The 16,453-nt window shown below is 48.3% G+C and overlaps 6 protein-coding genes across 6 annotated transcripts; 3 read left to right on the forward strand and 3 right to left on the reverse strand.

Moving 5' to 3' along the window:
* Positions 1-227: 227 nt before the first annotated feature.
* ARB_00809 (uncharacterized protein) lies at positions 228-1,898 on the reverse strand (the record flags this gene model as incomplete). Its single annotated transcript, XM_003012881.1, has 1 exon — positions 228-1,898. The coding sequence occupies one exon, from the start codon at positions 1,896-1,898 to the stop codon at positions 228-230; it is 1,671 nt and encodes a 556-aa protein (XP_003012927.1).
* Positions 1,899-2,366: 468 nt separating this feature from the next.
* ARB_00810 (uncharacterized protein) lies at positions 2,367-4,116 on the reverse strand (the record flags this gene model as incomplete). The annotated part of the gene is made up of 4 exons (XM_003012882.1): positions 2,367-3,198; positions 3,393-3,491; positions 3,635-3,988; positions 4,034-4,116. 4 exons carry the CDS (start codon positions 4,114-4,116, stop codon positions 2,367-2,369), a joined length of 1,368 nt encoding a protein of 455 aa, XP_003012928.1.
* A 463-nt stretch (positions 4,117-4,579) lies between these two features.
* On the reverse strand, positions 4,580-5,946 carry ARB_00811 (aldehyde reductase I (ARI), putative; the record flags this gene model as incomplete). The annotated part of the gene is made up of 5 exons (XM_003012883.1): positions 4,580-4,752; positions 4,829-4,974; positions 5,034-5,119; positions 5,302-5,672; positions 5,841-5,946. 5 exons carry the CDS (start codon positions 5,944-5,946, stop codon positions 4,580-4,582), a joined length of 882 nt encoding a protein of 293 aa, XP_003012929.1.
* Positions 5,947-7,414: 1,468 nt separating this feature from the next.
* ARB_00812 (uncharacterized protein) lies at positions 7,415-8,133 on the forward strand (the record flags this gene model as incomplete). Its single annotated transcript, XM_003012884.1, has 2 exons — positions 7,415-7,737; positions 7,770-8,133. 2 exons carry the CDS (start codon positions 7,415-7,417, stop codon positions 8,131-8,133), a joined length of 687 nt encoding a protein of 228 aa, XP_003012930.1.
* A 1,431-nt stretch (positions 8,134-9,564) lies between these two features.
* ARB_00813 (uncharacterized protein) lies at positions 9,565-11,143 on the forward strand (the record flags this gene model as incomplete). Its single annotated transcript, XM_003012885.1, has 3 exons — positions 9,565-9,608; positions 9,680-9,987; positions 10,041-11,143. 3 exons carry the CDS (start codon positions 9,565-9,567, stop codon positions 11,141-11,143), a joined length of 1,455 nt encoding a protein of 484 aa, XP_003012931.1.
* Positions 11,144-12,283: 1,140 nt separating this feature from the next.
* Positions 12,284-16,284, forward strand: ARB_00814 (uncharacterized protein; the record flags this gene model as incomplete). Its single annotated transcript, XM_003012886.1, has 6 exons — positions 12,284-12,325; positions 12,410-14,825; positions 14,890-15,099; positions 15,157-15,410; positions 15,467-16,134; positions 16,206-16,284. The coding sequence occupies 6 exons, from the start codon at positions 12,284-12,286 to the stop codon at positions 16,282-16,284; spliced, it is 3,669 nt and encodes a 1,222-aa protein (XP_003012932.1).
* Between the last annotated feature and the right edge of the window lie 169 nt (positions 16,285-16,453).

Consider the following 16,453-nt stretch of genomic DNA (forward strand, 5'->3'; position numbering starts at 1 on the left):
AAAAGAAGTGCCAGAGTTTGGAAGAGTTTGCACGTGATGTTGACGTAAATTTCTTTTTTTATGTTTACCGAAGTAGAATGCTACCATGCAAGGGACAGAGCCGAGAGGCAAGGATGTTGCTAGTGATACGAGATGCTTTTGCAGGGAGATGACGGTGTCCATAGTTTGGTAGCCAGCCATGAGACTGCCGGTTATATATATTTATATGGGTTCATTATCCCGTTCTATTATGGCAATGTTAGTCGAAACATCACAGCCAGCGGGGAGGAAGAGGAGTGACTTACCGGGTCGTAGAGCTTCTTGAGCTGTTGCATCAATTTAACCATCGAGTCATTTTTACTATAGCCAATATACTCCTTCTTTGCTATCCCAAGACCGTGTTCCGCGCTTATACTGCCATTGCGCTTCGCTATCCATTCATACACCCAGGGTTCGATCGTCTTTTCGACTTCCTTGCTATACTGGCGCACAGCAACATTCAGATGAAGATTGGAATCACCCATGTGTCCATAACCAACAACCTCATGAACCGGGAAGCTGTCATCATTTCCAATGAGACCGGCGTTTGAGAGACGGTCTCGCGTGTCATCAACAAGCTGGTACAACTCTGATAGTGGTATCGACACGTCGTACTTGTACGTGCCACCAAGGTGACTGAGCGACTCTGTGACACCTTCTCTCCAGCGCCATAGAGCTTGTGCTTGGGACTCATCCTGGGCCAACACACCATCTGCGACAATACTCTCTCCCATGACATGCTCCAAGAATGCCTCGAGTTTTGCATTGTCATGTTCGCCATTCGAACCACTTGTCTCAACCAAGCAGTAAAACGGATATGACCCTTCAAGTGGGTGTTTTAAACCCGTAACCTGACGGACGATTTTTTGACTTTGTCCATCCATCAGCTCGAAGGCAGATAGGATTTCCGATAGCTGGCCCTTGGCTTCCAGGAAGGCCTTGCGAACATGTTCAAAGCTTTCTAGCCCAAAGAAAGCGACATTTGTTGCCTTTGGTCGTTGAGGGCATATTATCGAAACTCCGGTTATGATCCCTATTGTCCCTTCGCCGCCGATGAACAGATGTTTTAGATCGTATCCAGTGTTGTTCTTCCTTAACAGTGACATATCCTCCATTATAGTCCCATCAGGTAATACCGCCTCAATTCCAAGGACGTTTCCATGTAAACTTCCGTATCGAAGTAAACGGAGACCTCCGGCGTTCGTTGCAACGTTGCCGCCAATTTGACACGAACCCTTCGCACCTAGATCCAGGGGGAATATGTGCTTTCTCTCTGCCAGGTAGTTATCAGCAACCTCCAAAATTACTCCAGCATCTACAGCCAAGACTCCCGAATTCTCGTCAAAAGATCGAATGTTGTTCATGCGAGAGAGGTTCACAACAATCTCATCGAAAACAGGGACCGAGCCTCCAACAAGGCCTGTATTTCCGCCCTGAGGCACGACGGCGAGCTTCTGTGAGTTACAGTATTCAAGTACCTTGCTCACTTCTCTTGTCGTCTTTGGTTTCAATACTAGTTTTGTGTGGCCTCTGTACTTTTTCATCCAGTCGCGGTTGAAGGGTTCGATATCGTCCGTTGCATCGGCTGTTACTCCATCCACAACAGCCGAACCTTCTCCCAGAAGCTCCTTGAAATACTGAACATGTTCTCCGGTCAATTGGGCAAAATTCGGGTTTCGTTTCAGTTTTGGGTATGCATCAGTAGTATATTTTGTTGCTTTCGAGGTTGGCGCATTGGCTGTCTCAGGAAGACGCCGGCTTGTCGAAGAAGAGAAATGGGCGATAGCAGGACGAAGGGCAGGGTAATTCGCGAATGTGATTCGGGCTCCCGTCGTCCCAACGCGACGGAGAGCGTATGACAGCCTCCTTGAACTCAACATCACCGAAGGCTCCTGTAATATGCGAAGGCCGGAAATTCCTGGCTTGACCGTGGTGTATGAAGGTTGTTGAGATCAAAGAAGCAAAACTGCCGACCTCGGAATTAAATCCCGTGATCGGGCCTGGGCTGAAGGAGCTTGAGCCTCATCTCGGCTTTTCCTCTTTCGACGTCGGTTTCTAGTTATTTTTAGCTATCAACAGGCAGTCTCAAGATTGACAGGATTACTATTCTGATTGCTACTATCTATTAGATGCTATTGAGATATGTTATATTTTTAGCCGATGGAGAAGATCCGATTACCCCGATGTTAATATCCAGTGGTGCATCTGGGTGGTTTCTCGATGTCCACACAACAGGGCTCTCTCATGACTATCCCGTCTCCAGGCTCACATTAAGCAGGGGCACTAAAATTCTGAGTCTGTATAACTTTTTTACAGTCTACCTAACCGTAAGAGATGAGAGACTACTATTAATCTATCTCTTCATGATCCTGGAATGGCCATTTCTGCAAAATGTCTTCCCGATCCTGTTCCGTCTCAGCAATCTCTAGCATATGTGCTTTTATATGAGCCATTCGCTCCGTTGCTTCTTCATACATTTCTCTTGACACCCAGCCGTCCACATTTATCCCAATAGCATCCCTAAGATTTTGCATTTGAGTATTCGCGGTCTTTTGTTCCGCATCCAGGTTCAGACATTGTTTAACCTCTTCAGGTGAATATTTCAAAGGGTACTGTGTGTCTTTCATTTCAGCAGCTGCAATCCCCGGCCAGTAGGAAGACATCTGGATGAGGGTTGCCTTAAGCGTTGTGTTATCGCCTTCCCAGGGGCGATTGACGACATCATATAACCGGCTCCGCATCATACCGCTGTAGCTTCCCATCGTGCGAAAGTGGTTCAAATTATAGCGGCTGGTAAAGCCGAGGTAATAGTAATGAGTTTGTCTCCTTCGATACATTTCTTGTTCCAGTTCTTTTTCATCGTCAGGAAGCGAGTTAAAATCCTCCCTTAACGCAGGGAATTTAAAATTCTCTGAGTCTTCATCTCCATAATTCTCAAAGTACCTTGGCATCTTCGCTTGGACAAAAAGAGGAAGGATTGAAGTGCGTTCCCAGTCAATAATGCCACTGATTTCCCCAGCCTCGTCTATAAATATATTATTCGGTGAGAAATCAGGGTGACGAATAGTTGGCTCATTAAGGAATTCCTGGCTTGGAATTATATGCGGAGCAACTGAAAGGAAGTCTTCGAGGTTACGGATTTGTACCTCCGGACTTACTTTCTTGTTACCATACAGCCGCCTATATAGAGGCTCTCTAGGGTATCTTGGGGCCCCAAAGGTACGAAGCCACTCTATTTCTCGAAGTCCAATAGAATTTAGCAATTAGCAGACAGCTTCCCTATGCTGTGTTAGCCATATAGTATTTTCATCGACATACATGGAAAGATCATACAAGGGCCTTTGTTAGTTTTCAATTCTCCTCGCTTGTGATACCACCATAGGTACTCTGTGGAAGGCCCGACACAAAATGTGCTATTGCCAGGGAGAACAACCATGTCAGTGCCGTGCGGTAAGGAGTCCGTAAAATAAAGGCTACCAAACGATGGGAGCTTGAGATTAAAAAGGAGGCTTTCAATGGCAACAATCTTTTCCATGACCGATTTCCGTTCATCGAAGTTCATTGAATACCATGTCGCTTCCAGTTCCTTCCCCTGGCCTTCTCCATTATGACATACTCAGCCCCAAGCGGATTAGTGGCTGGGGAACTGCTCCAGTCCAGAACCTTGGGTATAGGAATGCCCTGCAGCCGAAGGTATTCAATCGTTGCAACCTCACTTGCAATTCCATAGGTAGGCGGAATGGTACATGGATAGGGTAACCGGGCAATAACTGCCAGTCCATCTTCGAATTTGGCTTCGAAGACGCGGTATGAGCCGCCTTCCCCAATCTTAGAGAACTCTGTAATGTCATTTTCTGGCCGAGCTACGGACTTAGCGATGATATTTAGCAGTACATGCAGATTAAAATGCAGATGACGCTCTGATAGGCGCTTTGCTTCATTGTACCTTGAAAACTGGTTAGCAATTCTGCTATTTGTTGGTCAATAGTTAAGTTACCTAAAGGAGATCACTCACATCCATCTTCCAGATGTATAGTTGTAGAAGCTATGTCTCGAGTCAAAGATGTCCTTGATCGTTGATCCAGCACAAGAAGACATCTGTCGGATGCGAGCTACAGAAGACTTAGGCCATTGTCCCGCAGCACAACTCGCTCTCAGTCTACAGAAAAGAAATGATTTTTTCATGTTCCCTGTGGTACAGTAGCCAAATCCTCAGGGTTTGGATATCTTCTATCGTCCACGTTTAGGAGTCGTTAGCTAGCTAGTTAGGTACCAATTTCTGGTTCAGGGTGGAAAATTGAATCCCCGACTTACATTTCGCCCCTAATGTCCCGTCCAGGTTGCTCCTTTTCTGTATCCAATTGACAACGGATAACGATAGTTCTTAGGGCCTAGCCACGTAATCCAGAGCTATCGCTGTCCTTAGGCTTGAAGTTTCTGTATTGTTAGCTGCTAAAGCCCACAACCATCTACAATATTGCAACATAGAAAATTCACCCTTAATAAAATTGCTGTTTTAGGCCTCCATTTCAGGTCTATAGTGTAGCTAAAACTGTGCCGTTTATTCCTTCAAGCTAGCAATATACTCAAGCCCCCTCTTCTTTGCAATCTCTTTGACGTATTTTTCGCCCTTTTCACCAAATATATCTACTCCCCAGAAGAGAGGTTGGCTGGCTCGGGCATTACGGTCAAGCGCATTTATTTCTTCCATTGCGGATTGTGATAATTCAAAGTCTATATGTCAGTGTGTTAGAGGTCATCCTGAATTGCATCACATCAATAGAAAGGGGCGCAAAGACAACCAACTGACCCTTGAAGTTGTCAATAATTCGTTCAGGAGTAACACTTTTGGGAAGGACCACAGTGCCACGTTGGACATGCCATGCGATGAGGACCCGAGCAGAGCTTACTCCATGTGCCTCCGCAATTTTTTGAATCTTTTCATCGTCCATTGCTCTGCGAACTATTTAGTCTTTACCGATGAAAGCCCTGGGACGAGTTGTGTGATATCATACCTAGGCATATTGTGAAGATTGTTTCCTAGGGGACTGTATGCTTCCAACAGAATGTTCTTTTCGGACAAGTATTTCTTTAGATCTTCCTGTTGAAAGTATGGGTGCGCCTCTACCTGGTTCACTGCCGGAGGAATTTCGGCGCTTTCATCCGCGTTAGACTGATATAAGAGAATACAGCACAGGAAGATTGTGCTATTTGGTAGACTCACTATGAAAGTAGGTCCTCGATTCTCTCTTTGCTAAAGTTGCTTACTCCAATGCTCCTTACTTTGCCCTTCTTAACTAGGGATTCCATTGCCCTCCACGTATCTTTAATGGTAACTTTATTGTCCAGGAGAAGTTGACCCGTTTCGGTATCCTTTGGAAATGCTGCTTCCCCCGGAACAAAGGCCACAGGCCAGTGCATTAAGTAAAGATCCAAATAATCAACTCCAAGGTCCCGCAGAGTCCTATCGCAGGCAGCCTCAACATATTCGGGCCGGTGGTGGGTATTCCATAGTTTAGAAGTCAAGAAAACCTCCTCTCGAGGAACTCCGGAGTTCTTCAAGCCCAGGCCAACTTCTGTCTCATTTTTATAGGCAAATGCGCCATCGATATGTCTGTATCCTGCCTTGAGCGCTACCTCGACCGCTTTCTCAACTTCGTGCGGTTTAGATTGCTGTCAATTATGGTTGTGTTAACTAGCACATTCCAACCAAAATCATCGCAAACTCTTCGGTTGTTCCGGATGCATATACTAACCCATGTTCCCAAGCCCACTGCCGGTATCTTATGCCCGGAATTGAGAGTGAAGGTGACTTTGCTTGCCATTTCCTTTTGTGTCTTCCAGAGAATCCCTTGCTCGGAGAATTTGTGTATTCAACCAGTGGATCTGGGATTGAGCAGCAGGTGTGCCTGCTTTTATAGACGACATTGCTATTCCGAAACCCCTCACTTGCCTTAGGAGATACTGCCATAAAATTAGTTAGTTACCCCACACTTGCATGCATTTGCATACCCTGAGCACGTAGAAGCATGCCATCGTTTACCGAAGCCAATTAGGTTGATTTTATCCCTGGAGTTGGTGCAACTTTTGTCATTATTGAGTAATCAGTCCGTGCATGTACTTGTTCGTTTATTAATTCTTGCATCTTCCACCAGCATCTCCACTTGACCGGCTCATTGGATAGTTACCTTCGCCCACTCCTTTCCTTGTCACTGTGTGCGTTTGATAATCGGCCCGTAAAGACAGATTCTATGGGCAAACATGGTGTTGGGCCTCTGGAGACCCCAGAAGTGGGCCTTCTCTGGCCGCCTGGCTCGATATCATATGCAGCATTACCATCGTTGGCATATACAGCGCCCGTATATAGTTGCCACCGGGGTTTGAATCCGGCTAAAACGAACGCCATCACCTGAAGCCGAAAATACCACCCGCCATTCAAAAAGAAAAGAATGCCGGCGAGAGGTTAATTAGCTTGTTAGTGTCAACATGTGCTACTTGCTATAATTAGTTCTCTATTATTTATGTTGAGGGGAAGCTAAGCACTCACAACATCGAATATCCACTTCAGCAGGTTGATCTATTTTTTACTGTTAATTCTGATAATTTGTCTGCATTCAGAGCTGAGGCGCTAACTCCGTCAATGGTCCACTTAAAGGGCATTTTCAAATACTGGCAGCAGAGTTTCTCTTGCCAGGACAGAATTAATCCACACGAATGTGAATTTGAGTCGTGGAAACCACAGTATTCTTGTCAGAGGCCAAAATTATGGCGATGGAATCGGTCTCTAGTCAAATAGGCAGAGAGTTGTTGTGTAGGAAGAGTGGTGTAAATAAATAGGCCGCCCAAGCCGCGCGCTTAGCTTGGCGCGCGGATTGCTTGGACGGAGCTCCAAGGCACCCGCAACTCACGTCAACCCGTAACTCATCTATCTGTCTGCTGTGAAAGCTCGCTCAGCAACGCACCAACCTACCACGCTGCCATAAAAGCCACGATAGCCTTCTTGCCTGTTTGTATCCTTTTATTACCGACTTTTATCCCGAGTGGTAGCCAATTTAAAAGTTCAGCATGGCTTCAGGATACGACAGAGCTCTTTCAGGTAGGTAGAGCACCCACCAGGTTCAATCACCGGCTCGCTAACAATTATCTTACAGTCTTTAGGTATTGCTTCACCTGTTGTTCTAGCGGATTTCTTCGTCTCTAACCTGTCACGGTAGTCCCGATGGACATGTCTTTCAAGTAGAGTATGCCTTGGAGGCTGTCAAGCGAGGTAAACAATACCCTCTCTACCTATAGACTTGCGGGTCAGGTTCCGCTAAACTGACACCGAGTAGGCACTTGCGCTGTTGGAGTGAAAGGTGAGGGCATTGTGGTGCTCGGCTGCGAGAAGCGTTCGGCGATGAAGCTACAAGATACACGAATTACACCCTCGAAAATCGGTCTCATTGACAATCACGTTTGTCTCGCTTTTGCTGGTCTTAACGCCGATGCTAGAATATTGGTCGACAAAGCTAGAGTAGAGGCTCAGTCACACCGACTTACGGTTGAAGACCCGGTGACGATTGAGTATATTACGAAATATGTTGCCGGTGTCCAACAACGATACACACAGAGTGGTGGTGTCCGTCCTTTTGGAATCAGTACCCTGATTGTTGGCTTCGATAACGGTGACAAGACACCCCGACTCTACCAGACAGAACCCTCCGGCATATACTCTGCATGGTGCGTTGAACTCGGGGCTAGAAAAAATATAGTATGATGGACAATGAGCTAACGCTCCAGTTTAGGAAAGCCAACGCCATCGGCCGATCTAGCAAGACCGTCAGGGAATTCCTTGAGCGAAATCACAAGGACGGTATGGACCGGGAGGCTACTATCCAGCTTACTATTAAATCTCTTCTCGAGGTTGTGCAGACGGGTGCGAAGAATATCGAGATTGCCATCATGGCCCCCGGAAAGCCAATGGAGCTTCTCCCTAACGACGAGATTGAGGCCCATGTTAAGAGCATAGAAGCTGAGAAGCAGGAAGAGGCGGCCAAGAAGAAGACTGGCAGGACTCCTGGCACGGGAACTGCCACTCTATTGCCCAGACAGTCTGGCGAAGGCTCCTCTAGCTGAAGCGCGGCAGATGGCTATGGCGTTGAGGAGTAAACGAACATCAAGACGAATACAATTTTATCAAAAGAAAAAGATTTATCTTCTTCTATTACGGCCTGATCTTATATGGTATAAATAATTGTATCTATCCCTTTTGAAGAGCAACCCGTTCTTCGTGTACTTCGTAAAACATCACACAGGCGCTCTATCCAAGTCTATTTGGTGCATCCTTCACATCGAATATCGACCGTTCTGCCTCCGCCCTTACTCTCTCGTCCTTCAGCATCCTCGAGTCCTTTCGCGGATCCTCTCCTTCTACCTTCACAGCTGGCTTTGGCGTAAGGGCGTCTATAACGAAATGGTTATCGCAATGTGGGCAGTACTCGTCGCTACATCCAGCAAAATGTCAGATGGTCAAAACTCCAACAGGTTAAAGAGTGACAGTAACGCACCTCTCTTCAAATTCATTGGCATCCTTTCTAAAACACTTTTTACACTTCTTGCAAGCAAGAGTCTAGTATAGTCATTAGGTACGCCTGATCCTCCCTCACGTTTGGTATCTTCGGCTCACCATCTCTGTCGAGGGAAGTAGCTGGTGGGTTTCCTGCTCCCTGTGACAGTCCGCGCAGTCGAACCATTTACGGCCTAACAATATAAGCATGGCACTTCCCCAGGTATCGGTCTATTCGGCGAGCTTACAGCATGGCGATCGAACCGCGACTTGAGCGTTGAGGACGTGTTTGCTGTATGAAGCGTGCGAGTTAGCGGAGACCGTTTCGTACACAAGTGAGCAGCAATATCGAGTATGAGACATACCACATCTTGACAACACAGGATGGTACCAGAGAAACAGGCTGTCGTGCACCGGATATCCGTAAAAATGGCAGACAAGTGGTTATCCCACCGACTTGACCGGTTTGAGAGGGTGGGCTGTCAAAAGTTCATCCAGCGACTCCTGGCGATTCTGATATTTCCTACCATCCGATGCCCGCCAAGAGGGCCGCAGATGAAGAATCGGACTGAAATAGCTGACAGACGACAGCCGGAATACTATGAAATATTATTCCAGCCTACTTCTATTCCCTATATCACGCTCTCAGGCTCGATAACCAGATGCCCGACCAAAAAGGGGCCCACAGATTTTATCTACAGTCATAACTAGCTACCCTGTAAACATGTAGATGACCAGTCAACGATGGTAACGGCACATCAACTCTTCCTATGCCGGCGACTCCATCTTGATCTCCGCTGACATCGACTATTGGGATATTCATATAAAGGCCGCCGGAGCCAGCTACTTCCGTCTGGCGCCATCAGGAAAAAAAAGTGCCCAGAAACACAGAAACAGCCCCTATTTAAATAACTAGGCCTGGGCCGCCAGGAACAAAAATCTTCTTCATCGGCCTAGACCAACGAGATCAGGATAATTTTGAACATAGCCCTGGGCTCAAGATGACAGCCTCACCTGTGGAGAAGAAGTATGACTTTGGCGGACCGTAAGTTTCTCTCCCGGCTGGATACATCTAAGTATGTCCTCCCTCAGGTTCGCTGACCATGATACCTGCAGACTGGGTGCAGCAGCCATAACATTTGGCCTTCCAGTGCTGCTGCTCTTCTTTGCATTCGGGTGCAACGATGTGACTGGCTGTCCGGTGCCGTCACTGCTGTACCCGAAGACATTTACCTGGGAGCAGTTCAAGCTGGAGAGCGGATGGCCGGCCGGGGGCGTCTGGGACCTTTTCAGCTGGATTGTTACCGCTGTCACGTTGGGCTACTATCTGATCAGCTTGGTCCTGTGGAAATTTCTACCTGCGCAGGAGATCAAGGGAACAAAGCTCGTTCACCATGGGAAAGCATTGGATTACCGCTTCAACGGTGAGTAATTGTTTTCTTGATTGTGCGCGGAGACCAGGGCTGACTGAGTATAGCATTCTCATCAAGTATTGTACATTTGGCTGTCTGCGCTATTGGAACATACTTCCAGGGCGCCAATTTCTTCGTCTGGACGTATATCACAGACAATTACGTGCAGCTGCTCACGGCCAACATTGTGATAGCCTATGCAATCTCTGTCTATGTCTATCTTAAGAGCTTCAGCGTGGATACCAATTATCCTAACAAGGAGCTGCGTGAGCTGGCTATCCGTGGAAATACAGACAATACCATCTATGACTTTTATATCGGCCGCGAGTTGAATCCCCGAGTCACTCTTCCGCTTTTCGGTGAAGTGGATCTCAAGACCTGGCTAGAGCTGCGTCCAGGCCTTACCGGCTGGGTCTTGCTGGACCTTGCATTTGTCGCAAAGCAATACCGCACTTATGGCCGGTTGTCGGATAGCATTGTCTTTACCGCGTTCGTGCAGACGTACTATGCTCTTGACGGCCAACACAAGGAGTCGGCCATTTTGACTATGATGGACACTACCACGGACGGACTTGGATTTATGCTTACGTTTGGCGATATTGTCTGGGTTCCGTTCCTGTACTCAACTCAGTGCCGCTATCTCTCCGTATATCCGGTACACCTTGGTTGGGCGGGCGTCGCAATTGTTAGTTCCGTGTTTGCTCTGGGCTTGTACATCTTCCGGGCATCAAACACTCAGAAGAACGTCTTCCGCACACGCCCAGATGATCCGAGTGTGGCTGGACTATCTTATATCCAAACAAAGCGTGGAACCAAGCTGTTGACATCTGGATGGTGGGGCATATCCCGCCATATCAACTATTTTGGCGACTGGTTGCAGGCTTCTCCCTTCAGCTGGCCTACGGGCTTAGCTGGTTACATGATCTTGCCAGCCGGGAGTGCTGCTGCTGCTGCTCAGACATTCACCATGTTAGATGGCAGGGAGGTAGTTCAGGGGGAAGCGAAGGGCTGGGGTATTATTTTTACGTACTTTTACGTGCTTTACTTTGCCATCTTGCTGATGCATCGCGAACGACGAGACGACGGGGCATGTTTTAAGAAGTATGGCGAGGACTGGAACAGGTACAAGGCTATTGTCAAATGGAGGATTCTACCATGGGTTTATTAGATGGATGTCGGCGGGATCAGGGTTAGACTTGGAGTAATACAGCAAGTTAGAGGCTGGGTTATATAGATGATGCATGCAACATAATCTTCTATGAAGCACACTTTCAATGTGTATACTCCCTGTATTCACAGACCATATATACGTAGCTAACAATAGGTCTATGAATTACATTCTAACATTGTAACCTCGCCCATACTCTACGGATGCCTTTCCAAAGCACCTCTAGTATCCTAGGCCTCGGTACCTAGATATCATCATGCTCGCAGCCCTGTCCCCTTGACCCTGTAGCCGTTGGTGACACCCTGATATTCATGCATACAATGACCGGCACCACGGGTAAGAACAAACTCAAGCTTTGGCCCCTTACAAGCCACTCTATCCAACACTATTCAAATCCTCCTTAATGCATAAATATAGTAAATATGTTGGATATCAATACACCAAGAAGCTGCTGTACCCCCCTAGATCATCTCCCAAGCTGTGCGTGGCAGTAGACCTTCTGCTAGGACACGGTGCGTGGCATCTGCGAGGCCGGCAGGGGTCTGTGTGGGGGCGGCCGTGGCGCGTGGCAGTAGTGCCTGGCCCGCTGGTGACGTCGTCCTCCTCGTCTCCGCTGCTTTTAAACCTCCAAAAATAATTCCAATTATTTACCAAACATCGATCGACCTCTCGACCTTTTGACCTCGCGCTGCTGCTCTGCTGCTAACCACCGCCTCCTCCGCTGCCTGCGCTGCTGAGATGAGAACGCCCGTCTACGACTCTCGCTGCCTGGTTCGATCGTTCGGAAAAAGCAAAGACGGAGGCACCTCGCCATAGGGTGGTGTGTCCAACTCCCTCCCTCTCGCCAGCTGGAGGACCCCCGGATGAGCCACCACCACCACCACCACCACCACCACACCTCCCTCCTGGCCAACCTACCGACACACACGTCTCGAAGGCTTTACTCTCCTGATCCTGGGATGTTTAGCTCCGACTGTGCCGCCCGCTCCTCTACTTAATCGCCTGTCTCGCCCTTGCTGGCCGGTGTATGGATAACTACTGCTTTGGCCGAGTCGCTGAGACAGTCTTGGACGGCTGCCTTGGAACGGTGGTGATTCTATTCGACCTACGCAGCTTGCGGCTACCACCAGCTGTTTAACTATGAATGCAAATGATGAAGATGGAACGGACCAGCAGTCTATCGTCAGTCGCAAAAATCCCTGTTCTACTCTATTATATGTGTTGAGAAGCTGTGGATACTAACTAGCATGACTTCCACATGTTCAGAAGCCGGTCTCGTCGCTGCTATCACACTTCGAGAACCTCTCTCATACCAAACGTGAAGCTCAGGATGGGCCGGGATCGCTGCTGAAATCACCGCCAGTGGCAGATAATGTCGCGACAGGCCGAGTTTCCTTGGATCTGCCTCGATCAAACACATCATGGGGTGGTTCCCAGCGGCCGAGTCAGGGCTTCTTGCGGCCCCAACAGACTGGAGACTCCCCTACCCGACGACCCCAGTCACGCCCGCTATCTATGAACTTACAGTCCTCGCCTCCTGGACGGCCTATATACACTGCGGAATCGTCTCGAGCTCCGCCGCAACCAAACTTCTCGTACAGCCAGAGCCTCCCGCATACCCAGAGCCGCCCACCCCACGCTTTTTATGCGCCTAATGGTCATGCGACATCAAATGAGCCTTCCAGCAGCCCTCCGTCATCCTCGCGCACCTCTACACGCCCAACGACACCGCTCGACAGCCCGTCACACTCCGTGTCCATAGACATCAGGCGTACTACTCCAGTGAGCCAGCGGACTGGGCACAACGGGAAGAGCACTTCGGTACCACCGCCCGTAAATAGAGCGGAGAAGCCCAAGATTCCTCTTCGGAAGCCAGGTCTCTCACCCGGATATGATGCCCCAGCCTCGAATACCCTTGCTCCGCAGCCATCATCCCAGCGTACGTCGATAGATGATAGAATATCACCGTTTAGTACCCCTCCTAGCAGCCCGGAGAAAGGACCTGGAACGCCAAAGCTCAACGGAGTCCTCGAGCCATTGAGCCTGGGTGACGCCCATGTCACAAGTCGAATACAGCAATCGCAACCAGCTCCGCGGCCTTCACCGGGACCAATTTCCAGAGAAGGGCCTCCAGTATCAAGGCTGACGAAGGGTAACCTGATCAGTGGCACAGTTCCAAACGCAATATCACCTCGTCTACCCCCAGGCGTCGGCGCAAAAGCTGCAGCTGCTATCCCTATCCCACAACCCTTTAACCGGCCAAATGACGACGACGATCAACCCGTCCGGCAGAATGCGCAGGGACGACGCCCTTCTCCTGCGCCACCGCGTAGGTTGGACACATCAAGGGCTGCTTTGGGGATGCACAGGGAAGATCTACCCAGTCCTCAACGAGTAGTATCTGCCGTCGAACCTCAAGCTCCAAACCCATACAAACTGCCCCCAAGGTCATTGAGCATTAAACATTCTAAACCGACACCTCCCCCTCCTCCGCCTCCTCGAAGAGAAACAAGTAATCTCTCTGTCAAGTCAAATCAAAACACAAACCGCCCTCCGCCGCCTCCCTCGAACCCTCCAACTCGCTATCGACCGCCAGCAACTGCAACTACCAATGATAAGGATGCAATCAAGTCTCTAGAACAGCTCACACGCCGTCCGGAGCCCGTTGTTGTCACTGATACAGACATCCATCCGGATGCCACCCTTACAAACCGTCGTCCTCCTTTTTTCAGGTCTGGAGCGGCAGATGTGTACACTAAGTATGATACTCGAGTATTTGATGTATGCGGACAATACGCATGCACAACAGGTTTCTATACTAGGGTTTGGGATCTTGTTACCGGGGAGATGGTCATGAGTTTAAACCACGGTGAGACAGTGAAAGGCTCTGCAATTGCATTCAAGCCAGGCAGAACTGTTGATGAAGAAGGAGCCATAATATGGATTGGTACCACCGCTGGGGAACTACTGGAGGTTGACGTCAGGACTCAGGCGATTCTTAACACGAGGCCAGCTCACTCCCGTCGGGAAATTATCCGGATATACAGATACCAAAAGGAACTCTGGTCTCTGGATGATGAAGGAAAACTTCTAGTATGGGTCCCAGATGAGTCAGGTGCCCCGAACCTTCAATACAGTTACAACCACCCGTATGACCGCATGGCAAAGGGGCACACATTTTCAATGGTTGTCGGAGACACCATCTGGTATGCCACTGGCAAGGAGGTGCGGCTCTACAAACCCCATGCACAAGATACCGCCTTTCAAGTGCTCACATCGCCTCTGGGTAAACACCATTCAAGCGAAGTGATCTGCGGAACAATGACCACGAGCAACGGTGGTATGGTATACCTTGGGCATGCAGATGGCAAAGTGACAATATACAGTTCAAAAGACTATGCTTATCTTGGTACTGTCACCGTCAGTATGTACAAGATTAGTTCCCTAGCTATGGTCGGCGACTATCTATGGGCGAGCTACAAGACCGGCATGATCTACGTATACGATACCTCAACGAACCCATGGACAGTGAAAAAGGATTGGAGCGCTCATAACCATGGGGTTTGCGGGATAACACTTGACCTGAGCTCAGTGTGGACTGTTAACAAGCTCCAAGTCATATCACTTGGTGTTGACAACTATCTTCGTATTTGGGATGCCATGCTCGAGGAAGACTGGCTTGGTATGTTAATTCCCCCCCTTTTAACTCATACTCATATACATATACTAATTGCTGCCTACTGCAGAGGCCAGGATGCAAAGTAGAGACGTTGAATATTGCCAATTCAATGAAATTTCGGCCGCAATTGTCACCTGGAATGCTGGTGCAACTGTTCCTGGCAAGTTACCAAATAGCAATTTCATTCGAGACGCTATTCACCCCGAAAGTGCTCCGGACATATTGGTGTTCGGCTTCCAAGAGCTTGTCGACCTTGAAGATAAGAAGATCACTGCAAGTTAGTAAACCCTACAATTCTGTTTACAACTAAAGCACCCATTAACGACATTTTTAGAGAGTTTCCTGAAAGGCAAAAAGAAAGATGCCGACAAAGAGAGGATGAGTAGGCAATACCGTGTCTGGAAGGATTATCTTGCATTGTGCATCCGTGAGCACATGCCGATTAATGAGTCCTATGTCTTGCTCCACACTGCAAGCTTGATTGGACTGTTTACCTGTGTATTCGTAAGGCAAGAAACGCGCGAAAGGATCACGAACGTAAGCGCAGCGGAGGTTAAACGTGGAATGGGCGGTCTTCATGGAAATAAGGTACGTACTCTGCTCATCATGTCTTCTGATGGGCAATACTAATCAGTTATCGGTAGGGCGCCCTCATTCTCAGGTTTCTCCTGGATGATAGTTCTCTGTGCTTCGTCAACTGCCACTTAGCGGCTGGCCAAAGTCAGACAGCGCACAGAAATAATGACATTGCTGCCATTATGGAAAGCGAAGCACTTCCCAGAGAACCCAGTATGTCGGCTCGAATTGATCGCTATACTGGTGGTGGAGACGGATCGATGATTCTCGACCATGAAATATGCATATTAAACGGAGATCTCAATTACCGCATCGACTCAATTCCTCGAAACACAGTGATCGAAGCCGTTAAAGCTAATAACCTTCCAAAGTTGCTCGATCGAGATCAACTTTTGGCCTCAAAGCGCAAAAATCCTGGGTTCCGGCTTCGCACATTCAATGAAGCGCCCATAACCTTCGCACCAACATATAAATACGATGTTGGCACTGATGATTACGATTCAAGTGAGAAAAAGCGAGCACCGGCATGGTGTGATCGGCTTCTATATCGTGGCTTCGGTCGCATCAAGCAATTGGAGTATAGACGGCATGAAGTTCGTGTATCCGATCACAGACCAGTCAGCGGCACTTTCAAAATAAGAGTCAAGTCCATAATTCCAAAGAAGCGAACGGCAACATGGGAAAGTTGCCAGGAAGAATTTCTCACTGAGAAGCAACGCCTGGCTACCGAAGCTAGGTATGTACTCCCCCTGCCTTTGTTTACCGCGACGGCTTTTTGACATCATTTACTAACCCCTTGCTAAATAGTGTGTCGTATCTTGTCCGCTTTCTAGGACTGAGCCCACGAGAAGCTTATGCCCTAATAACATCACCACCCGGGGTATAATTATAACCCTTCTTTGCCGCATGTCTGATTTTACTTCCTTTTTCCTCGTGGCACTGAGGAGTAGCCTTCTTTCCTTTACGTCCGCGCTCTTACGAATTTATGATACCACATAGAACAAGTCATGACGAGTGATGCCTGTATTCTTATCATCCCCATAGTCGCATTTAAT

The sequence above is a fragment of the Trichophyton benhamiae genome (assembly GCF_000151125.1).
Source record: "Trichophyton benhamiae CBS 112371 chromosome Unknown contix00201_1.exp, whole genome shotgun sequence".
Taxonomy (NCBI): Eukaryota; Fungi; Ascomycota; class Eurotiomycetes; order Onygenales; family Arthrodermataceae; genus Trichophyton; species Trichophyton benhamiae.